Source organism: Callorhinchus milii, unplaced genomic scaffold (assembly GCF_018977255.1).
Source record: "Callorhinchus milii isolate IMCB2004 unplaced genomic scaffold, IMCB_Cmil_1.0 Scaffold27, whole genome shotgun sequence".
Taxonomy (NCBI): domain Eukaryota; kingdom Metazoa; phylum Chordata; class Chondrichthyes; order Chimaeriformes; family Callorhinchidae; genus Callorhinchus; species Callorhinchus milii.
This window is the reverse complement of record NW_024704768.1, coordinates 2183925-2206467: the sequence shown is the minus strand read 5'-3', so window position 1 is coordinate 2206467 and position 22543 is coordinate 2183925. Positions and strand designations below refer to the sequence as shown.

General features: G+C 39.2%; 1 protein-coding gene across 2 annotated transcripts in view; it reads left to right on the top strand.

Moving 5' to 3' along the window:
* The window catches only part of LOC103189063 (low-density lipoprotein receptor-related protein 1), a 147158-nt gene that overhangs the window by 73886 nt on the left and 50729 nt on the right, over nt 1–22543 (top strand). For both annotated transcript variants that reach the window (XM_042344263.1, XM_042344262.1), the window contains 17 exons: nt 954–1085; nt 2229–2456; nt 2843–3017; nt 10177–10271; nt 10589–10738; nt 13422–13559; nt 14199–14324; nt 15032–15163; nt 16905–17039; nt 17333–17462; nt 17814–17940; nt 18115–18266; nt 18697–18821; nt 19613–19984; nt 20852–21041; nt 21266–21470; nt 22261–22453. In XM_042344263.1, the coding sequence (XP_042200197.1) occupies nt 954–1085; nt 2229–2456; nt 2843–3017; nt 10177–10271; nt 10589–10738; nt 13422–13559; nt 14199–14324; nt 15032–15163; nt 16905–17039; nt 17333–17462; nt 17814–17940; nt 18115–18266; nt 18697–18821; nt 19613–19984; nt 20852–21041; nt 21266–21470; nt 22261–22453 (2805 nt within the window). The remainder of the gene's footprint in view (nt 1–953; nt 1086–2228; nt 2457–2842; nt 3018–10176; nt 10272–10588; nt 10739–13421; nt 13560–14198; nt 14325–15031; nt 15164–16904; nt 17040–17332; nt 17463–17813; nt 17941–18114; nt 18267–18696; nt 18822–19612; nt 19985–20851; nt 21042–21265; nt 21471–22260; nt 22454–22543) is intronic.

The window sequence follows — 22543 nt, the reverse complement described above, 5'->3', positions numbered from 1 at the left end:
TTTAAGTCTTAACTGGAAATTTTGAGTTGGGATTATACCATAATTATCCAAGTGACACTAAGCAAAGTGCACAATAATTATTACCACAACTCATTGTGTGGTAAATAAACTATTGACGGCAATTACAAGTTGTGATTGTGCAAAATTAATGAAATGGCTGTTATCTGGTCATCCCATGCATTCTAAATTAATCCTTTCCCACAGTTTTATCACTTATCCTCCATATTCACAATATGATTTTGAAATTGTTTGACTGGTTTAATGGATGGTCGATGTTATTCATCTCAGTGCTGGATAATTGATGTTAATGTTCTGTTTTGCTGCCAGACGCATTTCCAAGTTGTGTAATTCTGGAAGCCACTACATTGTTTAAAAAGAGGTGTATTCATACCTGCCAAAGAGTCACTCTCAGAAATCGACTCATGTGCTCGCAAGCGTTGACTCACTCACTCAAGCAGTTGATTCTACGCGTTGATAATGTACATGTTATTTGTGGGAAGATTATTGTAATGCACAAAAGCAAAGGCAAATTACTTGGAAGTGACTATCCAGAATGGATTCAACTTTGGAATTCTGTATCATTTGTCATGTCTGGTTGCCTATCAAAGATAATAGTTTTTGCCATTTACGATCCTTTTTTTTTTAACCTCATGTTCCACAAAGCTTAACCCATTTTATCATTAGTGCCAGGACCCCTTTGATACGTTTAAGCTGGTTGTTTACTCGTAAGTATAGTGGATTTCGATCTGGCAGGGCTTTAGCAAACTTGATTAGTCTTGCATTCTCAAAATATATGGAGGAAAGCAAGAGTATGTTTTGTAAGGACAGTAAACAATCAAATTTAGATCTAGTGTAGTTTTATTTTTTAAAATGTATTGAATTTCAAAGAAATATTACAATTTAAATAATGTGCAACTACTTGTATTTTCTTTAATGTTTACCTTTGTACACAGCTCCAAACCCATGTGCAGCTGATGGTGGGAGAGGTCCTTGCTCACATCTGTGTTTGATAAATTACAATGCCACGCCATCCTGTGCATGCCCTCATCTGATGAAACTGGGTGAAGATAAGAAAACCTGCTTTGGTGAGTACATTGGTATTCTGTGACTAACTCAAAGATGCAGTTCTTCAGATGAGATGTCAAACTGAAGTCCCACCTGCTTTTTCAGGAAGATGTTAAAAGATATTATTCGAAAAGAGTAGGGAGTTTGTCCTGGTGTCCTGGCCAACAACCCCCCCAGATAAATTGGCTGCCATGTTTCGCCCACAAAATATACAGTCGATTCACTTTACAGTATATTCTGTGAAGCGCTTTGAGACTTCTCGGAAGACCAAATGGATTATTATTTTTATCAAATTAGTCATTCACTTCATGGCTATTTGTCGAACACTACTTTGTGTAAATTGGCTGCCGTTTTCGCCTACAAAATATAATCATTACAGCTTCTCCCTCCATAGGCTGCAGATCGTCCAGAACTCTGCAGTCCGTGTCCTGTCCCGCACCAGGCTCCGTGACCCTATCACCCCATCCTCACCCGACTCCATTGGCTTCCCATCACACAGAGGATACAGTTCAAGACCCTGGTCCTCACTTTCAAAGACCTTCATGACCTTGCTCTCCCCCCCACCCGCCCCCCCCCCACCTCTGCAACCTCCTAACCCCCTACAAACCTGCCTGCCCCTTCCCCTCAGCGGGTTCCGGCCTGTTTCACATCCCTCACCCACCCCACCATTAGCGGGCGCGACTTCAGCCACTCTGCCCCCACTCTCTGGAACACATTCCATAGTCCCTCCGCCTCGCCCTCTCCCTTGTCTTCTTCAAGACCCATCTCAAGACCCTCCTCTTCGACCGTGCCTTTGGTCACCCTCCTACTGCCCCTGCTCTCCACCTTCCCCGATCTCGACCTCCAGCTTGGGTCCAAAGCACTGATTGTCCAGTGCCTTGGGATGTCCTATCGACGTGAAAAGCGCTATACAAATGTAATTTTTTCTTGTTTACAATAAAATCCTGTGAAGGATTTCAACCACATAAGGCACTATTATCAAGTACAAAGATTATTATTATAAATGTAATGACAATCAATTACAGTGACATGAATATTGAAGCTCCTGCTCAGTTAGAAGTGAAGATGATTATACATATTCATTTAACAATAATATATAGCCTGACGTTTTGAATGAGGACCTCTATGTAGGGTGTTTATAACAGTGTGCCTATCTGTTTCAGAGTTCAGGAAATTCCTGCTGTATGCTCGTCAGATGGAGATTCGTGGAGTTGACATTGACAATCCTTATTACAACTTCATTATTTCCTTCACTGTTCCTGACATTGACAATGTCACAGTGGTTGATTACGATGCTGTGGAGAGACGGATTTATTGGTCTGATGTCAGGACTCAAACCATCAAGCGTGCTTTCATTAACGGCACTGGAGTAGAAATCGTGGTTTCAGCAGGTAATTCGTGGAAATCATATTTATGTGGCAGGGTATGATCAAGAGGAGGGAGAGCATCAGAGCTCCCTTACGCTAAGCGTTCTGGGATGCTACCCTGCGTGAGGGATGCTATATAAATGCATGTTGTTGTTGACTGCCTCATGGCCCCACCCATCTGTTTGGTCATATTTTCTTGTGACTTTCTCCAAATGTGTCTTTGCTCTACAGCTCTTTCTTTTTTTTTAAAAAAAAGTGCGTCCTGGGGGAGATTTCCTGGGATAATAAGATGTATGTTAAAAGCTTTATTGCATATAAACTTGTACAAATACTTTGGCTATAAATCCTGTGATGTCAAAATAATTAAACAGAGCATGTCACCTCCATTGCCTATTTATGTCTGTTTTCAGATGTGCCAAATGCTCATGGTCTTGCTGTTGACTGGGTATCTAGGAACCTTTTCTGGACCAGTTATGATGCCAACAAAAAGCAAATTAATGTAGCCAGACTGGATGGCTCCTTCAAGAATGCTGTGATTCAAGGTTTGGACAGGCCACACTGTCTTGTCTTGCATCCATGGAAAGGGTAAATAGGAGTTGGTGCTTATTTTTTTGCCTTGATGACTTTAAAACTATTGCAGCCTATGCTTATAGACATTACAATCAAAATCCTGCCAACATATAATCTTGGCCCACATTTTTAAAGCATTCTGTGCAATTACTGCAAAACTTACCTACATTTTTATTCGTCCTATTCATAGTTTCAGTCCACATGTGCCTCTTGTAACCATTGTTCTAAGTTTATCTTGTAGTTCTGCATGCTTGAATATTTAATATAAATCGGTGGGGAACAGAAGAGTTTTCCCCTGTCTATTGTTGCCGGGTATGAATTTTGAATCAAATGTACCAATTTTTATGTGATATAATAATAATCCTTGCATTTGATATAGTGCCTTATCGCGTCTTCTAGACGTCTCAAAGTGCTTCACAGAATATACTGTAAGGTGAATTGACTATATTTGTGACATAGGATGAATACTTCAGTTTGGTTACTCTTAAGCATGGTGATCGGTTTCCGCATGTGTAAGACCAAACTTCTGCCGTTTACCTCTCTCTTGTACACTGGGTCAGATAAGAGCTATGGTATTACAATTTTAATACTAAACCAGCATTTCTTCGTAATACCTCTGCCAATATTTTATTGACTTCTTTTTCGAATGAGAAAGTTGCTCCTTTAAGGAATTACCACAAATGATAGTGTTTACTTTAAAAGTAGCTGAGTCAGTTTTGGCAGCGGCACTTTAAAAAATATTTTAACCAGTAGCTTGTTAACCAGCCAAATAAGAATCTTAGAATCCTGTGTCTACAGCTCTTGGTTATGTGTCTGGATGTTTGTGGTAGGTGTTGGAAAGCCAAGTAATAGAAGATGCTTTAGACTGAGGGTTACTTATTCATGACAGACCTAGATTCTAGTTATGTTACTGACAGTGACGCTCTGATTCAAAAGGTTTATTCTTGTGAATCAGAAAGATGTCGGTTAGCATTTATTCACTTTTATAAATCGAGGGCTTTCATTTTACATACTGTAATGGTATTACATTTCACTTGTTAGCAAAATATGAGAAATCGCTTCTCCATTTTAATAATAATAATAATTCTTGCATTTGATACCGGTCTTATCATGTCTTCGAGACGTTTCAAAGCGCTTCACAGAATATACTGTAAATTGTAGTAACTGTATATTTAGCGGGCAAAATGCGTCAGCCAATTGCGCACAGCATTGTCCTACAAACAGTCATGGATTGAGTGATCAGTTTATTATTATTTTGTGTTCAATGTGTGGCCTTTCACCTGCACCAAACTCTGCATGCCCACCACCCTCATTCTTGCAAGGCTTCACTGGCTCTCTGTCTTGGATCTACTTCATCTCCAAATCCCTTCATACCCCATCTTGGTGATTTTCTCCTCTATTCTGCTTGCCACCTCTGCTCAGCAAACTCGGGCCATCTCTGCAACCCCCACTCCCTCTGCACCTCTATTTTCTGAAGTTCCCTGCCTCCACTGTATCTGCTTAGTGTGTTGCAGATGGTCATCAGTGTCTCTGTTTCTAATCTAGATTGCTAGTGAAAGTTATCACCATGGCACAGTAGTGTTGCATATGAAAAATATTAAATTGGAGTTCCACTTGTAATATTTGTCAGATAAATAAACATTTCTAAATTAATTGTGTAAATGAACATGTAGTAACAACAATTTGCGCCCTTCACGTGGGGTAGAGTCCTGGAGCTCTTAAGCAGTGGTAGGGCTTGTCGTCGTGTCGTCTGAGACGCTACCCCGTGTGAAGGGTGCTGTGTAAATGCAAATTGTTGTTGTTGTAATGACTAATTGTGGAAAAAAATTCAAAGTTCTTAGCAACTAACTTAACAGCTATCACAAAAATAATAGAAGTCGCTTTCAGGTCTTTTCATTTCCTTAATGATTGATTCCTAGAACTTGCAACGTTATAAATTTCATTCAGAAAATTAAGAGTACAGAGTGTTTTTGAAAAAGCCACCTCTAAATTACCTCAGGAACATAGTCTACAATGAACTTTCCATCTGCAACTATTTTAAAAGTAGCAAAAATCAAACGATGGGGGGGAACCACCGCTTTGTTGAATAACAAGATCTTTTCTTTCTATTTTATTTTTGTAAGTTATATGCTATTCTTGGGCTTTTTCCCGTGGTAGGTATCCTTAGGTACCGCAGGAAAAAGTCTATTCTTGGACCGATTATTTCCTGGCCTTGAGGTTAATAGGTGATCAGTTCCCAGACCTCTGTTTTTCACTTGGCTTGCTTAGATGTGTGCAAGAGTGGCCTGAGTAAATGCAATTTCTTTCCATCCTGAAACTTTCCCAGTCGAGGCTGTGATAAAAGCCCTATGGATGAAGAAAAGTCTTCCCATTCCATACAACGATGCCTACAATTTTTAATGGTATTTTACATTCTGTTTTTTGTGGAGTCCTGTAGCGTATTGGTTAGAGCACTTGCCTCGCAAGTGAAAGGACCTGGGTTTCATTCCCGGGCTGGGCGAGTAAGTTTCCTTACTCCACAGGCCTCTGTTTACGTAAAAGTGAGTACACACCACCTGCTCCCTTGACCCCAACCCCATCCCTCTCCTCACCTCCCAGCTCCACTTCCTCGCTCCTCTACTCCGACACCACAAATCTCTCCCTTTCATCTGGCACTGTTCCCATCCTCCTAAAAACAGCTACAATCACACCCATCCTGAAAAGACCTTCTCTGGACCCATCCCTGCCTTCTAACTACCAACCCATTTCCAACCTCCGTTTTCTTTTGAAGGTCCTTGAAAAAGTCGTTGCTTCCCAGTTTCGCTCATTCCTCTCCTACCAGTCCCTTCACGAGCCCCTCCAATCGGGTTTCTGTACTGCTCACAATACAGAAACTGACAGATGCCATCTTATACATCTGTGCCAGGGCTCCCTCTGCCTCCTCGTCCTCCTCAACCTCTCTGCTGCCTTCGATACCGTGGACCACCTATCCTCCTCCACTGCCTCTCCGCTCACCTCAACCTTCAAGGTTTTGTCCTTTAACGGTTCAGGTCTTGTCTCTCAAACAATTTTAATTTGTCTCCAACAACGCTTTCACTTCCAGCCCCTACACAGTCTTGTGTGGTGTTCCTCAGGGCTTTGTCCTCGGTCCGCTGCTCTTCAACCTCTACATGCTCCCCCTTGGTAACATCATCCACAGACATGCGGTCAACTTCCACATGTACGCAGATGACATCCAACTCTATTTTTCTGCCTCCATCCACGATTTCAGGACACCTGACATCTTGACAGACTGTTTGTCTGACATCAAGTCCTGGATGAGAGCCAACTTTCTACAGCTGAGGCCCTCTTGATTGGCTCGCGTCAGCACCTCAGGCACTGGCAACATCAGCATCCCTGGTTTCACACTCCACCGCACCAAGCCAGTTAGGACCCTTGCTGTCTTGTTCTACCCTCAACTGTCCTTTCTCCCCCATATTCATGCCATGACCCAATCTGCCTTCTCCCACCTCCGCAACATTGCCCGACTCCGCCATTGCCTCACCCCTCAGGCCACCAAAACCCTCATATACGCATTTGTCACCTCAAGGCTCGACTACTGAAACTCTCTCCTTGTCGGCCTCCCCAACTGTTCCCTGCACAAGCTGCAGATCATCCAGAACTCTGCAGCTCGTATCCTCTCCCACACCAGGCTTCGTGACTCCATCACACCCATCCTCGCCCGGCTCCACTGGCTCTCCATCCCTCAGAGGATAGAATTCAAAATCCTCATCCTCACTTCCAAGGCCCTCCAAGGCCTTGCCCCTCCTACATCTCTGACCTGCTGACCCCTATCAACTTGTTCGCTCCCTCCACTCAGCAGACTCCAGCCTGCTCCAGGTCTTCCGCCCGAACCGCCCTATCATCTGCGGCCGGTCTTTCAGCATCTCTGCCCCCACAATCCCTTTGCCTTGCTCTCTTGCCTCCTTCAAGACACAACTCAAGCCCCTGCTTTTTGACCGTGCCTTTAGCCACCCTCCTACCCCCTCTGCCCTCCCTCATCCCAACAATGTCCCCCACGCTTGGGTCCTGATCCCTGACTGTTCAGTGCCTTGGGATGTTCTCCCATCGTGAAAGGCACTTTACAAATGTAATTTTCTTGTTGTTGAGTAGAAACTTGGTTGTTCGTCAATTGGTGGACAGCTTTTCCGGGGGTAGTAATCCCTTAAAAAACATTTTTAAAAAGTTTCTACTCAAAATTTGGTTAGTCATTCCACGGTTATTTGTGGGACACTGCTGTGCGCAATTAGCTGCTGCGTTTTGCCCACAAAATATACAGTCAATTCACTTTACAGTATATTCTGTGAAGCACTTTGAGATGTCTCAAAGATGTGATAAGGCTCTTTATCAAATCCAAGGATTATTATTATTAATCCATTCATCATTGAAATGGCAAGCTGTGCGGTTTTAGCTGGTTGAACTCCCAATAGTATCCCATTGGCACACTGGGTTCTGTACTCCTTGATTCTCAACAACCTACGCTAATTACTCTCAAATTAAGTTGGATCAGGGTCATCGTTTCAGGGAAACTGGGAGCATTCCAGACACAGGAAAATTCCCATTTGCAGGTGGCTTATATACGTGGCACTTTACAGTCTTGATTGGAAACTCTTAAGCATGGTGATGGGTTTCTGCATGTGTCAGACACCCAGCTTACCAAAAANGGAATTGTTTTCTTACATTGCACAGTTTAAGAAAAGTAAATGCTTCTACCATCTAATCTATTGGATCAGAATTCTATTGGTGAATACTTTAATTCATTTTCTAGAATATTTCCTTTTGAAATTAAACGCATAAAATATCTAGTGGCAGAAAGAAAGAGCTCTTGATTGTGCCAAGTACTTTGGCAGTTAAAAATGACTTTATGCTCAACAATAAAATAATCCAGTGTAATTTGATAAGGATTACGAAATGTTCTGAATAATGTTTGCTATGGAAAGAACAAACACCCATTTTATGAACAAATACCTTTTTTTATTTGAAATACTTCCATTCCTTGCTGGGAAATAAGTTAGTAAATGCTTTCCAGATATCTGGCTTGTTTGTACACATTTTCTTTGTTTGTGACTCAAAGCTCAAGGGAAAACTTTAGCATGTTAGCGCTTCCACTAATCTTTCTCCAGAAAGATCAATGATTGGTTCCAGATGGTATCCTGACTGGAAGTGACGTTTGTACACCACAATTTTCAAATGTGAAAATGTTGCCTTGATTGAGCATGTTTGATTGGTTATGAAATAGTTTTAATGCAATTTCCAAAAGTTGCTTTTGGTCAATTTTACAGATACTGCATTTGCAAATACCTTTGTTTGTTACGTTTTGTGTATTTTAAATCAAAGTATGAAATTGGTATGTAAGTATGAAAGAAGACCTTTCTTTTCGACCGCGCCTTTGGTCACCTTCCTCCTGGCTCGGCCCCGGGATCCGTTACTGTGAAGCGCTCTGAAACGCCGTCCGGCGTGGAGGGCGCTATATGAATCCAAGTTGTTGTTGCTGCTGTAGAGATTTTACCAGGTCTTATCAAATTTTATACCTAATGTGGCTGAAACAGCAAACTTGTCATTAGCTTTCAGGTTTCCAACAAAGTTGCTGATAACTTGCTTTAGTTTTTCTTTCCCATTTGGAGAGAGTCTGAATCTGGCTACCTTTAGTTCATGGGTTCATGGGCTGGCCCAGGAAGCACCGAATTTGGGGGAATTTGACGCTGTTGAAAAGATAACCTAGAGTAGAGTGCCGCTTATCTGTGTGGCTTTACTTTGACGGCGACATTGGACAGTAAAGTTGTCAAAATTGTAATTGCAATGCATGTGCCCTAAAGCCTGTTAATACTAAATGTAATTGTTTAGCTCTCACTAGATCATAGCTGATTTAAAAAAAGGATCAAGATGATGAATATCATATTGCTTCTAAGTAATTTTAAATGTATAATTTTTGGAGGGTGATATCTAGTTCGATTTTATTTTACCATACAGTGATGTGAAATACAGAATTTCTTAAGTATTTGTCCACAGATCCTTGATTTCCATTTTGTGCGCAAACCTATGACCTAACACACCCAGGCAACATTTGAGACAGGAAGTCTCCTGACAGGACGTTTGCATTGAAGCTCACTCTGTCTTTCATCCATAGTAGAGGCAGTGTGTGCCTCGTTAAGAAAGAATTGTGTGCCTCGTTAAGAAAGAATCCCCTCGCACTAAATGTTTGACTTCTCTCTTTGATCATTTCCCAAAGGAAGATGAGTGCCAGATGCAAGGCTGGATGTCAGTGAAGAACTAGCTAAGAGAAAGGGAGTGCGATTTTGGCTAACCAATCATGTTCGTGTCTTCTAGGTCTTACCAGTGTTAATGCTTTACAGAGAAATACATAGATCATCCAGTAATTCGGCCAGTGTATATATTCCACATGAGTCTATGTGTGATCTGAAAATTTGGACAAGTGTATAAAATCTAGACACTTTTGTCTGAATTTTCAGATTACTCATAGAAGTAAACTTATTTCAGTATCTTTTATTAAAAAAATAACCAGTCAAATGCAGAATCTGTGGCATAAATTTTCACTAACTATTTTGTACTTTCTCACTCGCAAGCATTCAGAGTTAGATCTTTGCAAATTAAATGTCTTCTAATTGTGTATGATGTCTGAAAGCTTCCTGAAAATAGTTTGCATTCCATTAGTTTGGATTCAAGTTGGGAAACAACAGCATTCTGTTAAACTCATTATATTTTGATATGTAACACTGTCCCTATCTCCTATCTCAAAAAAAAGGTGCTTTTTCTGTAGATCTATCTTCGATTAGGATGTGAGCAGCAGACTGGAACAGTTTGTCTGAACCATGGCAGTTCTGCGATCACAATGTGCTCCATTTCTAAAACGCAAGAGGTTTCAGAAATATTACAAAAGACCTCCATTGGGTTTTCTTTCTGTCAAATCCAAATTTATATCTATATTCCAATACAAGTTCCTTTCCTACTTTCCATGAGGGGGATGGAAAAAAATTATATACCATTAATGCTACACAAACTCACTGACCGCTGACATTCTGGCATCAAATATGTGCACACTTTAGTAACCAAAGAATTGTAAGGTTGGTTAAACATTGAACAAGTTAACCAGTTGAGATACTATCCAGTTATAACATTACCCACTTGTTCCATACAGGAAACTGTTCTGGACAGATGGGGATACCCTCAATACAGCTAACATGGATGGAACTAACCGCACTGTTTTATTTGCAAATCAGAAGGGGCCTGTTGGTGAGTTTTGAGCTGCTGATGGCATTTTTAGTTTAAAACATTTGAATATGTAGTATAATTTTGTAAATAGGTGTATTATGCGATTGCTATAAAGGTTCTGGTAGTCCTAGGTGAAACTGATTTTTTTTAACCACATGTTACGGTTTTGCTCACTTCATTGTTCAATAAATAATATAACCAACATTTACTAGCACTGATATAATGCATTTAGTTTATGTGCTAACAATCTCCTATTACTATTGGAATCGCTTAAAGAAATTAATTATAGTTTTGCCTTTTATGTTTTCTATCCACCTAATTTTCAAAAATAATTGCAGGGCTGTCTATTGATTATTTTGAAAACAAGTTATACTGGATCAGTTCAGGAAATGGGTCCATTAACAAATGTAACCTGGATGGAAGTGATTTGGTGACCATAGAAACCATGAAGACAAAACTGACCAAAGCTACTGCTCTAGCCATAATGGGTAAGTGTTTAAAGCACTCAATATCAAGGTATAAACGCACCTTATTTAAATAAATTATTTATTCGGATAAGTAACTCAAATAGTTCACTTAAGAATTGATGTAATTTGATACCAGATGACCGCAATAAAGTAATAAATAAGTTGATTGATGATTTTATTGCATATTAAATATTTATTTGCCTGCAAAATACAGTCTCTACATTTTACAGTAAATCCTGTGAAGCACTTTCTGAGATGTCTTCCCGATGTGAAAGACACTATATCAAATGCAAGGATTATTATTATTGTTGAATAGTTCATTCATTGAAAATCTTATCTATATAGCCTTCATCTTTTAAAAAAAGAGTCATCAAAAGAAAATTGCATTGTGGCTGAATTTTTTTTCTCTTGGAGCAAAATACAATTGTCCCATATGATTCCAATATTTTTGAGTTCTCTTCAGCCCAGGTGATAGAACATTTTGCTCAGTTTTTGATCAAATTAATTCTTTATATAATGAATGAATAAATTGCCACGAAAATGCTACGATCATTCCAAATGCCTAATAATAATAATATAATAATAATGATAATCCTTGCATTTGATATAGCGCTTTTCACGTCGGGAGGACGTACCAAAGCTCTTCACAGAACACACTGTAAATTGAATTGACTGTATATTTGTGGGCGAACGCAGCAGCCAATTGCGCACAGCAATGTCCCACAAACAGTCGTAGATTGAAAATGACCAATTTATTATTGTTTTTGGTTTTGGAGGGATTATTATTAGGCTCTGTGTGGAGTAAGGAAACTTGCCCAAGGTTTGGCCCTCTGCCTGGAATTGAACTCAGGTCTCTCGCTTGCAAAGCGAGTGCTCTAACCACTGAGCCACAGGACTCCACAATCAGAGCTGTATTTCCAATTGATGTAAAGTAGAACTCCAATCCAATTGCAATTGCTCACAGATTTTAACATTCTTGCCTTGATCTGGCCTAGTTGAGCTGTGAAATGGTGTTAAAAGTTCAAATTAATAAAATCCAAAAGCTTCCCAAACTAACCATTATGGAAGTCAAAATCACAGCTGGGCTGGGAGTTGGATTTCGGTGAGTGATGTTTTTTGAGAGGACAATACCAGTCCCACTCTTCTGGAAGTCAAGGTACATTTTGAGAAAATGTACCGAAAGCATTAAAATGATACTTAGAAAATGACACATCAGATTTTATCGTTCCTCCTTGAGTTCATTGAAACTCAAACCAGAGTTGCTTTATTTCTTACTGAATCACTAGTGAGCTATCTCATAGGGGAGCAAGCTTGCTTGTCCTGTAGCTCAGTGGTTAGAGCACTCGCTTTGCAAGTGAGAGACCCGAGTTCAATTCCAGGCAGAGGGCGAAACCTTGGGCAAGTTTCCTTACTCCACACAGAGCCTAATAATAATCCCTCCAAAACCAAAAACAATAATAAATTGGTCATTTTCAATCCGTGACTGTTTGTGGGACATTGCTGTGCGCAATTGGCTGCCGCGTTCGCCCACAAATATACAGTCAATTCACTTTACAGTGTGTTCTGTGAAGCGCTTTGGGATGTCCTCCAGACGTGAAAAGCGCTATATCAAATGCGAGGTTATTATTATTATTGCTTGCAGCCTGGGCTGCTGACAAGATAATTGACAGAATGCAGAAAGTCTCTTTTTGGTTTAAGGGTAATGTGTCAGTCATGTTGATCTTCACACTTGCAGACTTTGCTAGACATAAAAATGGCTTTTGGATTTTGTTCCGTCAATAAGTTTTTCTGGGCTTCACCTCCAAAACAGACCATAACACTCAATAGGAAAATAGGCAAATGTTTTTAGACCGAATCAATCTATATTAAATAAAGGTATATTTGATAGCAATTAAATTATCATAATAGAAGAGAAAGAGAGAAGGTGGAGAGAATTTCCCTTTTAAAAATTTATAATTTGGTCACTCAATCTAAACCAGTTTGTGGGACACTGCTGTGCGCAATTGGCTGCTGCGTTTCACCCACAAAATATACAGTCAATTCACTTTACAATATATTCTGTGAAGCCCTTTGAGAAATCTCAAGGATGTGATAAATGCAAGGATTATTATAGTGTAGGGAAAGTACAACACGTAGAAGCAAATTTTGTACTTCCTATTTGAAGTACCTTTCATTTATCAATATTGAAATTAACAACAGATAGACCAAGATTGGTCAATGCTCCATATATGTCAATTTAGAGTTGAAGTTTTACATTGCAAAGTATTGCTATTTGAAATTGTCTCTTTTAAAAACCTCATGGTTTCATTTTTCTTTGAAATGGCAAAGAACTGAAAAACAGATTTATGATGCGATATTAATGGTAGTGCACGGCTTCAAGTTATTCAGATATTATGTTGTGTTGTTTTCACGATTGAAACCAAAGTCTCCTAATATTTCAGTTTCAATTTAAAAGGCCCTTAACAGAGTGCAACATATTTGGTTTACACGTTAAAAATATAAGCAATCATCCACTCAGTTAACTTTCTAGTTTCACTAGAAAGGTAGTTTCTAATTGTCATAAGGAAATATACTCATCTGTTCATGCAGAAGGAAATAGTTTCTGATATGCAATGTTGCACATGAAGTTCTGCTATCAGAATAACAAACAGTAAAGGAGCAATATTGAGGCAGTTTCAGTAATATATTATCTTGTTACATGTAGGTGACAAACTATGGTGGGCAGATCAAACTACAGAGCAAATGGGTACTTGTGATAAGGATGGATTGAACACTGTTGTGTTACGCAACAGTACAACTCTGGTGATGCACATGAAGGTTTACGACGAAGACATACAAAATGGTGAGACCTAAAAAGAAATTAAGTTTCATTAATTGGACGCTTTTGTCAAGATATTTAAAATAGTGCAATTAAGAGATCCTTATTGATAAACAATGATCCTTAGTGCTATATTTGCACTACTTGTATTGGTAAATGTTAATGTCAAGCTTGTTTTTTCAAGGTTTGCATTACTAGTTTCCTATCACTCTGAGGATGTGTAGGTAATGAAGAAGTCTCCACCCATCCATATTCTCTCTCCCTGTTCCCCTCTATTACTTTCTTCCTCATTATGTGCATTATATTTAAAATAAAAAATCCGGAGAAATTCTCAAGGAGAAAAATTGTTGAAAGAGTTGAAATGGGTCATTTTTGTAAAAGGTCGTAATATAAAATGGCTGTGAATCTTCCCTTTGGGATGGGCTTTCCTGATCTCTTAATGCAGTCTTGTCATTAATATTCTTATATAATTGGATCATAATTTAACGCACAGAAGTGCATTTGGCCCATCATTTGTGCCATCTCAGAGAAAGTTACCCATTCAGTCATACCGCTGTGCCCTTTCCCCAAATTTCCTCATATTTCTCTTTCAAATAAATCCTCTGTATCTAGCCGTCCAAATCGTTCTTTAAGATTGTGCTAAACTCTTTTTGTTCCTTTCAGGTACAAATCCGTGCAGTGAGAAAAATGGTGATTGTTCTCAGCTCTGCTTACCTACATCTGAAACCACAAGAGCTTGTATGTGCACAGCAGGCTACAGTCTGAAGAGTGGGCAGCAGTCCTGTGAAGGTAAACTGGATTGAAATTGTATGGGCAAAAGATGCTAAGTTGGATACCCATCTGATAATGAGCTTTCCCTATCCATTTGAAATTAAGATTATGTTCATTTGATGGGGAGATGTGTTTGCAGGAGGGTCTCTGAATATCTACATTCAAGTTCTTGCAATAAAATGTGCACAACTTTAATAAGATGATTTTTGATGATTACAAGTATGTGAATTGTGATCTTTTTATGCCAACCAAAGCCATTTGGAAGTCCACAAGTATCATATTTTATTTCTTCACTGTGACTTGTATGTATTTAATGCTATGTTCAATATGGGATAATATTGAGAACTTGATGAGCATGATTCCCCATGTAATACCTGATGCTCCAAGGCATAACTCATCAGCACCACCCACTGTGCTCGAAGGCCAATTTATCGAAATATTTTAATGGAAACTTCAATTTCTGTGAATGAGGTGGGATTAGAAAACTCGTCATGCTTCCCCAGTGACTGGGTCGCTCAAGAGATTAAGCTGAAGCACACAAGGCAAGGAAGTTTCCAGGTCCCGAAACTGATCTGCCCTTGCGAAAAAGGGGCAAAGAAAAATATCTTTTGGGGGAGGGCGGTGCAGATAATTAATGGTTCAGACAACAGGAAATAAAAACAAATGCACTTTTTTTTAGTGTTTGAACAGATGTGTTCATATTAATTTCCTCATTCTTTTCCTAGGTGTTGGCTCCTTCCTATTGTATTCAGTCCATGAAGGAATCAGAGGAATTCCTCTTGATCCCAACGATAAGTCGGATGCTCTTGTTCCTGTATCAGGAACATCTCTGGCTGTCGGTATAGATTTCCATGCAGGTAGGTGTGTCAAACCTGTTATCAGATGTGAATGCTAGAAATGAAACCAAAGATGATTGTTAATTTTTGAAATAAGTATTTTGTTTTCATAGTTTTCACAAAAGTTTTTTTGGAGTATGATAGTAATGTGATGGTTACACTGTTGAGGTTTTTCTACATTCAACTTGCTGTTTGATTCAGTTAGTAGTGTCACTTCTGGGTCAGAAGTTTGTAGGTTTTAGTCCACAACAAAACGTGAGCTCACAACTGACAATCCAGTGACATTTGATGGAATAAAGCACTATATCAAATACAAGTTTATTTTATTCATTGCCTCGGTGCAGTAGTGGATATATCGCCCAAATTCAGAATGCTTCTGCAAGTATTTGCTGGGCGCTACAGACATTTGGAAGCTTTTTGCACATGTGCACTTTGCACAGGAAACTGGCCAGTGAAAGCCTGACATCACACTGGTGCAGATTGGCTGCTGTGTTTATCTGTGCAACAATCACTTATTATCTTACCAATTATATGTTGCAAAGCGCTTTGCGATGTTCCAAGACGCTACCCCACGTTAAGAGCACTGTATAAATGCATGTTCATTTTTACGTGAAATGCAGAATTACAAGTGCAAGTTATTACTGTTGAATTATCGTAAAAGGGATATGTAGAACGTGAAGCACTTTTATGTAAAGTAACGCATTTAATCAGGAGTATTTTGAGAAAAATGAAAATTAATTCTTGGATTTAAATGCTTTCATACAGTTTTTTTAGACATTTTGAATGTTAAATCGTTTTTGATGAGAAAACTGTCAGATTGAATATTTTTGCCTCTCTCGTGTGTCATCGATTTGATACTGTGACAGGCTACTGATCTTACTCGGTTTTGCTGTTCAGAATTACTAATGTATTTGGACTAGAGCTGAGTGACCAAACAGTAGGTGTTCTGTTTTGCTCGCTAAAATGTCAACTTTGATTTATTAATGTAACAATATCAAAACGGGCAATTGTAGAAAAGAAATGTTTAAACGTTTTTGGTACCTAATTCAGTACATTTAATGCTAGTCATCTTTGTAATCTTGACAATTTCAAAATTTTCTTCAAAGAGCATTCAAAGACTGGCGCTTTTTGGGGGGAGGCAGTGGTGCGAGATTAATTAATACTTTTTCTGTGGTGTCATAACTTTAATTCAACTTTAAAATGTATTTATAATTAAAAGCATTCTTATTGTTTATTTAGTAAACAAATGATATTCCTAACATTTGATATAGTGCCTTTTATGTCAGTAGAACATCACAAAGTGCTCCACATGACTTTAAGTGCAATGCCTGACTAATTTGTAGGTGAACACAGCAGCCAATTTGTGCACATCACAAACACCCATGAAGTGACCAATTTTATTTGGAGAATTTTTGGCCAGGACACCAGGAGAAACTCCCTTCCCTTTCCAATTAGTGTCATGGGATTTTTAATGACCACCTGACCAGGCAGTCAAGGAGTCTGTTTGCCCTATTCAAAGAATGTCACCTTTAATAATGCAGTACACCCTCAGCACTGCATTGGAGTGTCAGTATACAATATGGGTTGTATTAGTAACTGTTCTAGAAATGTGATGCTTGTGCGATTGGCAAATTTCAGAGCGTCTGAAACAGCTCATGAACTTTCACGCACACGAATAGTTGTGTTTGATAATTTCAGCTAAGTCTAATTGAGATGTATTCTTTTTACCCTGTGTCGTTAATATGAAATTTTCATTTTTCAGAGAATGATACTATATATTGGGTAGATATGGGACTGAGCACCATCAGTAGAGCGAAGCGAGACCAGACCTGGAGCGAAGATGTTGTGACAAATGGAATAGGAAGAGTTGAAGGAATAGCTGTCGACTGGATTGCAGGTGAGAACAGGAAGATTTTCTATGGGTTAACAAGTTATTCATAATAGACTTGTCTTTTTCACCGTCTTTAATGATTTTGATATGTTGCCTACTGTGGTGGTGATGAGGGTGGGGAAACGAGTGTAGAAAAATTGCTCTGATTAATGAAGTATTCACATTAATGAATAACTTGAGGTTATGCCTGCGTAATACGTGTTTAAGAAACTTTTAAACCAAATATGCACTGTATTAGTGAATTTGTATTGCTTTCTTTTTATAGTGTGATATGCCAATTTTTGTTCATTTTATATTAGGGAATATTTATTGGACCGACCAAGGATTTGATGTTATTGAAGTGGCCAGACTGAACGGTTCATTTCGTTATGTGGTTGTTTCTCAAGGACTGGATAAACCACGTGCCATCACAGTTCATCCAGAGAAAGGGTAATGTTGTAGAGGATGAGAGAATCCTTAAAAAAGCTTAAAAGTTTTAGAATGCGTCTCCAGTCATTTTTAGGAACAATAATTGTTTTTCTATTTGGTTATTGTGTTGTGCTTTTATTGAAAAGAAGCGTATCTTAAAATGCATGAGAAAAACAGCCGTATTGAGGCTGGAAAGCTATGGTTTGGGATGTGGGCTAACAATTGTAATTTCTCCTGCTGAATTCAACAACACATTACGTTTGTATAGCACCTTTCACGTCTGGAGGACGTCTCGGGGTGCTGGAATTCCCAGTCTGGAGGTACGAATGGTATTCAGTGTGTCTAATGTTTAATGATATCTGTTATTTGTAGCTACCTCTTTTGGACTGAATGGGGCCAATATCCAAGAATTGAGAGGGCACGCCTGGATGGGACTGAGAGAACAGTACTTGTGAACGTTAGCATTAGCTGGCCAAATGGAATATCCATCGATTATGCGGTAAGTATTTATTTTTACTAGCATTAGAAGAGAGATTATTTCAGTTTTTGAGTGCTTTCTTTATGAAAAATATCGTGTTTTTAATGAAAAAAATGATAATTATATTCTAAAACTGATCACTGCGTATGAGTTGGGGGGAATGATCACAATATGAATTGTTTTATTTTACTGAAGGAAGGAAAGCTTTATTGGTGTGATGCACGAACTGACAAAATTGAGAGGATTGATCTGGAGATGGGTGAGAATCGAGAGGTTGTCCTATCCAGCCACAATATGGACATGTTTTCTGTTGCTGTATTTGAGGATTATATTTACTGGAGTGACAGGTAAATATGCTTCCCTGGTTTTCTATATTAAAAAAAGCTTGCCTAATTATCCCAATGCCAATTCTTGTTGATGGAAGTTCTGCAAATTGCAAACAGTTTTATTCCTTTGCGAGTGGGTCATCTGCTTGTCATAATTCTGAGTTATAATTTTGTGGTATATTCTTACCTTTGCCTTTAGATGGTGACTGTCTACCCCCACCAATGAAATGTTGACACCTTGATCTTAGGCCTCTGACATTGACTCTCTAACTTTGAGACTTGTATTGATATGCAGATAAAAGATACACAGCTCGAGTTTGAAGGGACAATCCTAGTTGGAAGGATCCTTTTATTACAGGTCCCCCTCCCCACGTGAAAGACAACTGATGCAAGTAGCGACTTGAACTAACTCAATTCATGCATTCATGCACTTTTATTCTTTTTCCTATAGGACCCACGCAAATGGTTCCATCAAAAGAGGCCAGAAAGATAATGCCACAGACTCTGTCTCTTTGAGAACTGGTATTGGAGTGCAGCTCAAAGATATCAAAGTCTTTAACAGAAAGAGACAAAAAGGTGAGAAATAAATGTAATGCTCTTGAAACTAGATGCTAATAATTTCCTTAGTCTGGGCCATAATTCAAAATTGACTCTTTGTGGGCCTCAATGGAATATGTACACCGAGAAACATCACTTAATTGTATGTGGCTATTTGTGCATCCACTAATTCATTTGGATTTCTTTCTCAATGCAAAAGTACATGATATTCCATCTCTCTCAACTGTTGCTGTGTCTCCTTGCCTGTGTAACTGTCTGGGTTTATGTGTGTGTCTGATATCTTGTGCTCACATGCTAGATGGGAGCTGAACCTCACTCTGCTGGTTCACCCTTCTTTTAAATCCCAATCCTGGACCTCAAGCAAATACCCACAACTAAAGTTGTGAAGATGTGAATGCCTGACGTGGGCTTATCAGACTTCACAATGGAATGCAAACCACAATAAAGCCCCTATGATGCCCTCTGTTCATACTTTCAGCATGTAGACCCTGGAACATGTTTTCTGTATTGTAATCTTGTAATAGAAGCATTCTGTGCAACACTCATATTAGACATGTCTATGTGTATACTGAGTTTGTGGATATAAGTAACGCTGTTCCTGAGATCACACACTGAGAGAAAGTTAATATGGTATTAATTAAGAGTGTGCATGAAACACAAAAGATAACATAATTTACATATTTCAGAGTTGTGACTTCTTAAAACTAGTCACAATCTGATTTGTTGAGAATGCCCTGTTTCTTAGAGGGAAGAATAAGAGAGGAATATTTACATCACTATCGATTGATGTTATGGTGTCTCTCTTCCAGGTACAAATATTTGTGCCAACAACAATGGAGGATGTCAACAGTTGTGTCTTTATCGTGGAAATGCTCAGAGAACGTGTGCTTGTGCTCATGGAATGCTTTCAGAAGATGGCGTGAAGTGTCGTGATTACGATGGGTACCTTCTGTACTCTGAGCGGACAATACTGAAAAGTATCCACCTCTCGGATGAAAACAATCTCAATTCACCAATAAAACCATTTGAGGACCCTGAAAACATGAAGAATGTTATAGCATTGGCTTTTGATTATGGTCATGGTGCCAAAGGAGGAAACCGAATCTTTTTCAGCGACATACATTTTGGTAACATTCAACAGATCAGTGATGATGGATCAAATAGAAAGACCATTGTGGAAAGTGAGTCCTTTTTAACACATCCAACGCAGCCAAAACTTCCCGGCCGGACTATTCCATTGCCCTCCTCGCTCGCCTCCCCAGCTTCACCACGCACAAAATTCAATTAATTCAAAACTCCGCTGCCCAGATACTCACCCACACAGAACTCTACCTTCATCACACCAATCCTTGTCACGCTTCACTGGCTCCCAATTACCGAACAAATCAATTTTAAAATCGTCTCACTCGTTTTCAAATCCCTTCATGCCCTCGCACCTCCATATCTATCCGATCTGCTTAACCCCCCCCACTCCACCACCTGCTGCCTCCGCTCAGCTTGCTCCAGCCTCCTGTTTGTCCCTTGTCCTCTCCAGTCCACCATTGGTGGCCATGCCTTCATACACTACGCCTCGAAACGCTTGAGCTCTCTTCCTCAATCCCTCCGCTTTGCCCCCTTCCTCCCCACTTTCAAATCTCGCCTAAAGACCTTCCTTTTTGATTGTACTTATGGCCACCTCCCCCCTCCCTCTTCTCTGCCACTGTTGAGTGCTCCAGGACACTGCGTGAAGTGCTATATGCAAGTTGTTGTAAATGTGTAGCTTTTTTGAAGATGAAAATACTAATAAGTCATTTTCTGTTTAAGTGTCTAAGTATAATTCTGTGCATTTAGCATCTTAAAGCACTATCTTTCTTATTGAAATAAGACTTTATTCCTTGTGTTAGTTTCTGTAACTTTGCTGAATAAATGTTCATTTAAGTCATTCTTATCTGCACTATTAATTTGAAGGTTTATATGGCAGTGGAAGTTTAGACACTAAGTTTGCAAACAGGCTAGTTCGGTTGGAAGCTTTAATTCAGGATTTTACTTCTAAATGTTGCTTCCTACAGATGTTGGGTCAGTGGAAGGCTTGGCCTACCATAGGGCTTGGGACGCTTTGTACTGGACCAGCTACACAACGTCCACCATTACACGACATAGTGTGGACCAGAGTCGTCTAGGAGCATTTGAACGAGAAACAGTGGTAACAATGTCCGGTGATGATCACCCCCGAGCATTTGTGCTGGATGAATGTCTCAAGTAAGCATTTGCTGTAAATATTGTACTGGTCTTCTGGCACAGTGCATTTGACGTTCACAAAACCCTTTTGTGTGAAGAAATATTTTCTGTTTTATTTTCTCTCTCTGGTTTACTTTTAGCCCATTTTAGCGCTGATTTTAAGTTTATTTTTCACTTGTCCTGAAATTGTGTCTTCTGTTCTCTGATCTGATCTTTTGTTATCAAACTCTTTAACTCTCTTTAAGCTTGATGTTTTGGACCAATTGGAATGAGCAGCATCCTAGCATCATGAGGTCCACACTGACTGGATCGAATGTGTTTGTCATCATTGGCACAGACATCCGAACACCAAATGGCCTGGCCATTGACCATAAAGCAGAAAAATTGTACTTCTCTGATGCCACCTTAGATAAGATAGAGCGCTGTGAATATGATGGAACAAGTAGACAGGTGAGGATTTTTATGGACGACAATTTTACTGTCTAAAAGGCTGCAGTCTACAGTTATGCTTCGTCTTCCAATCATTTGCTGTATAGAAACTTTTGTGCACATTAAATTAATCAGTTTTAGTGCTGTTATGTGTGTGCTTCAACCCCCACCCTCCTAAAAGCGTCAGAGGAAGAGGTAGGAAAAATATCAAGTTGAGTTATTGAAAATTGAGTTGAATAAATCAGAGATAGAGATTTTGGGTTCAGAGAATCTTAAAAAGGGGAATTGTTGAGTTTTGATGTTTTTTGTGTGCGTATACTGCTCCTTTTCTCCCTACCCCTCCAACATACATGCTCAAGTCAAAATTCAATATTTCCAAGACCCATTCTTTTGTTGAAAGTGCTGCAATTGTAATGTTTGAGATTAATTTTGTATATTTTAATTATTATATATGAAACAAACTTGGAATAAATATAAGGTTATCTTGCTTCTACCAAAAATGCCTAAAAATCTGGCAAAACCAAACATTTTCCTTTGTATTGAGCATTCATATCTGAAAATAAATACTTTTAAATTTGACAAACGGTGTAGGAGCTTGAATCTTTAAATCTGCTATTATTGTTCTACATCGGGACCTTTTCATTCTTGTCACTGTATGTTCACTGTCGACATACATACTGATCTAGTATTCAAGAATGCTTTTATCCTCTCTCCATGGTAGTTGCGTGTGTTTTGCTTTTCTTAACCATTTCTGTTGTATCTTGATCTCTTTCCCAGATTCATTACATTTCATACTTTCCTCCATCTCTAGGTTATCTTGAGATCTGAGCCTGTCCATTCCTTTGGGCTTGCAGTTTATGGCGACTACATATTCTGGACTGACTGGGTCCGAAGGGCAGTCCTGCGTGCCGATAAGTACACTGGAAGTGACCTAAGAGTACTCCGAGCTGACATTCCGCAACAGCCAATGGGCATTATTGCAGTAGCTAATGACACCAACAGTTGTAAGTTGAGCATTGTTCATTATCTCTGAATGAGTCAAATTCAATTCAGTTTATAAACTCCACCCCATCTGGTTTTCAAAATATCCTAAT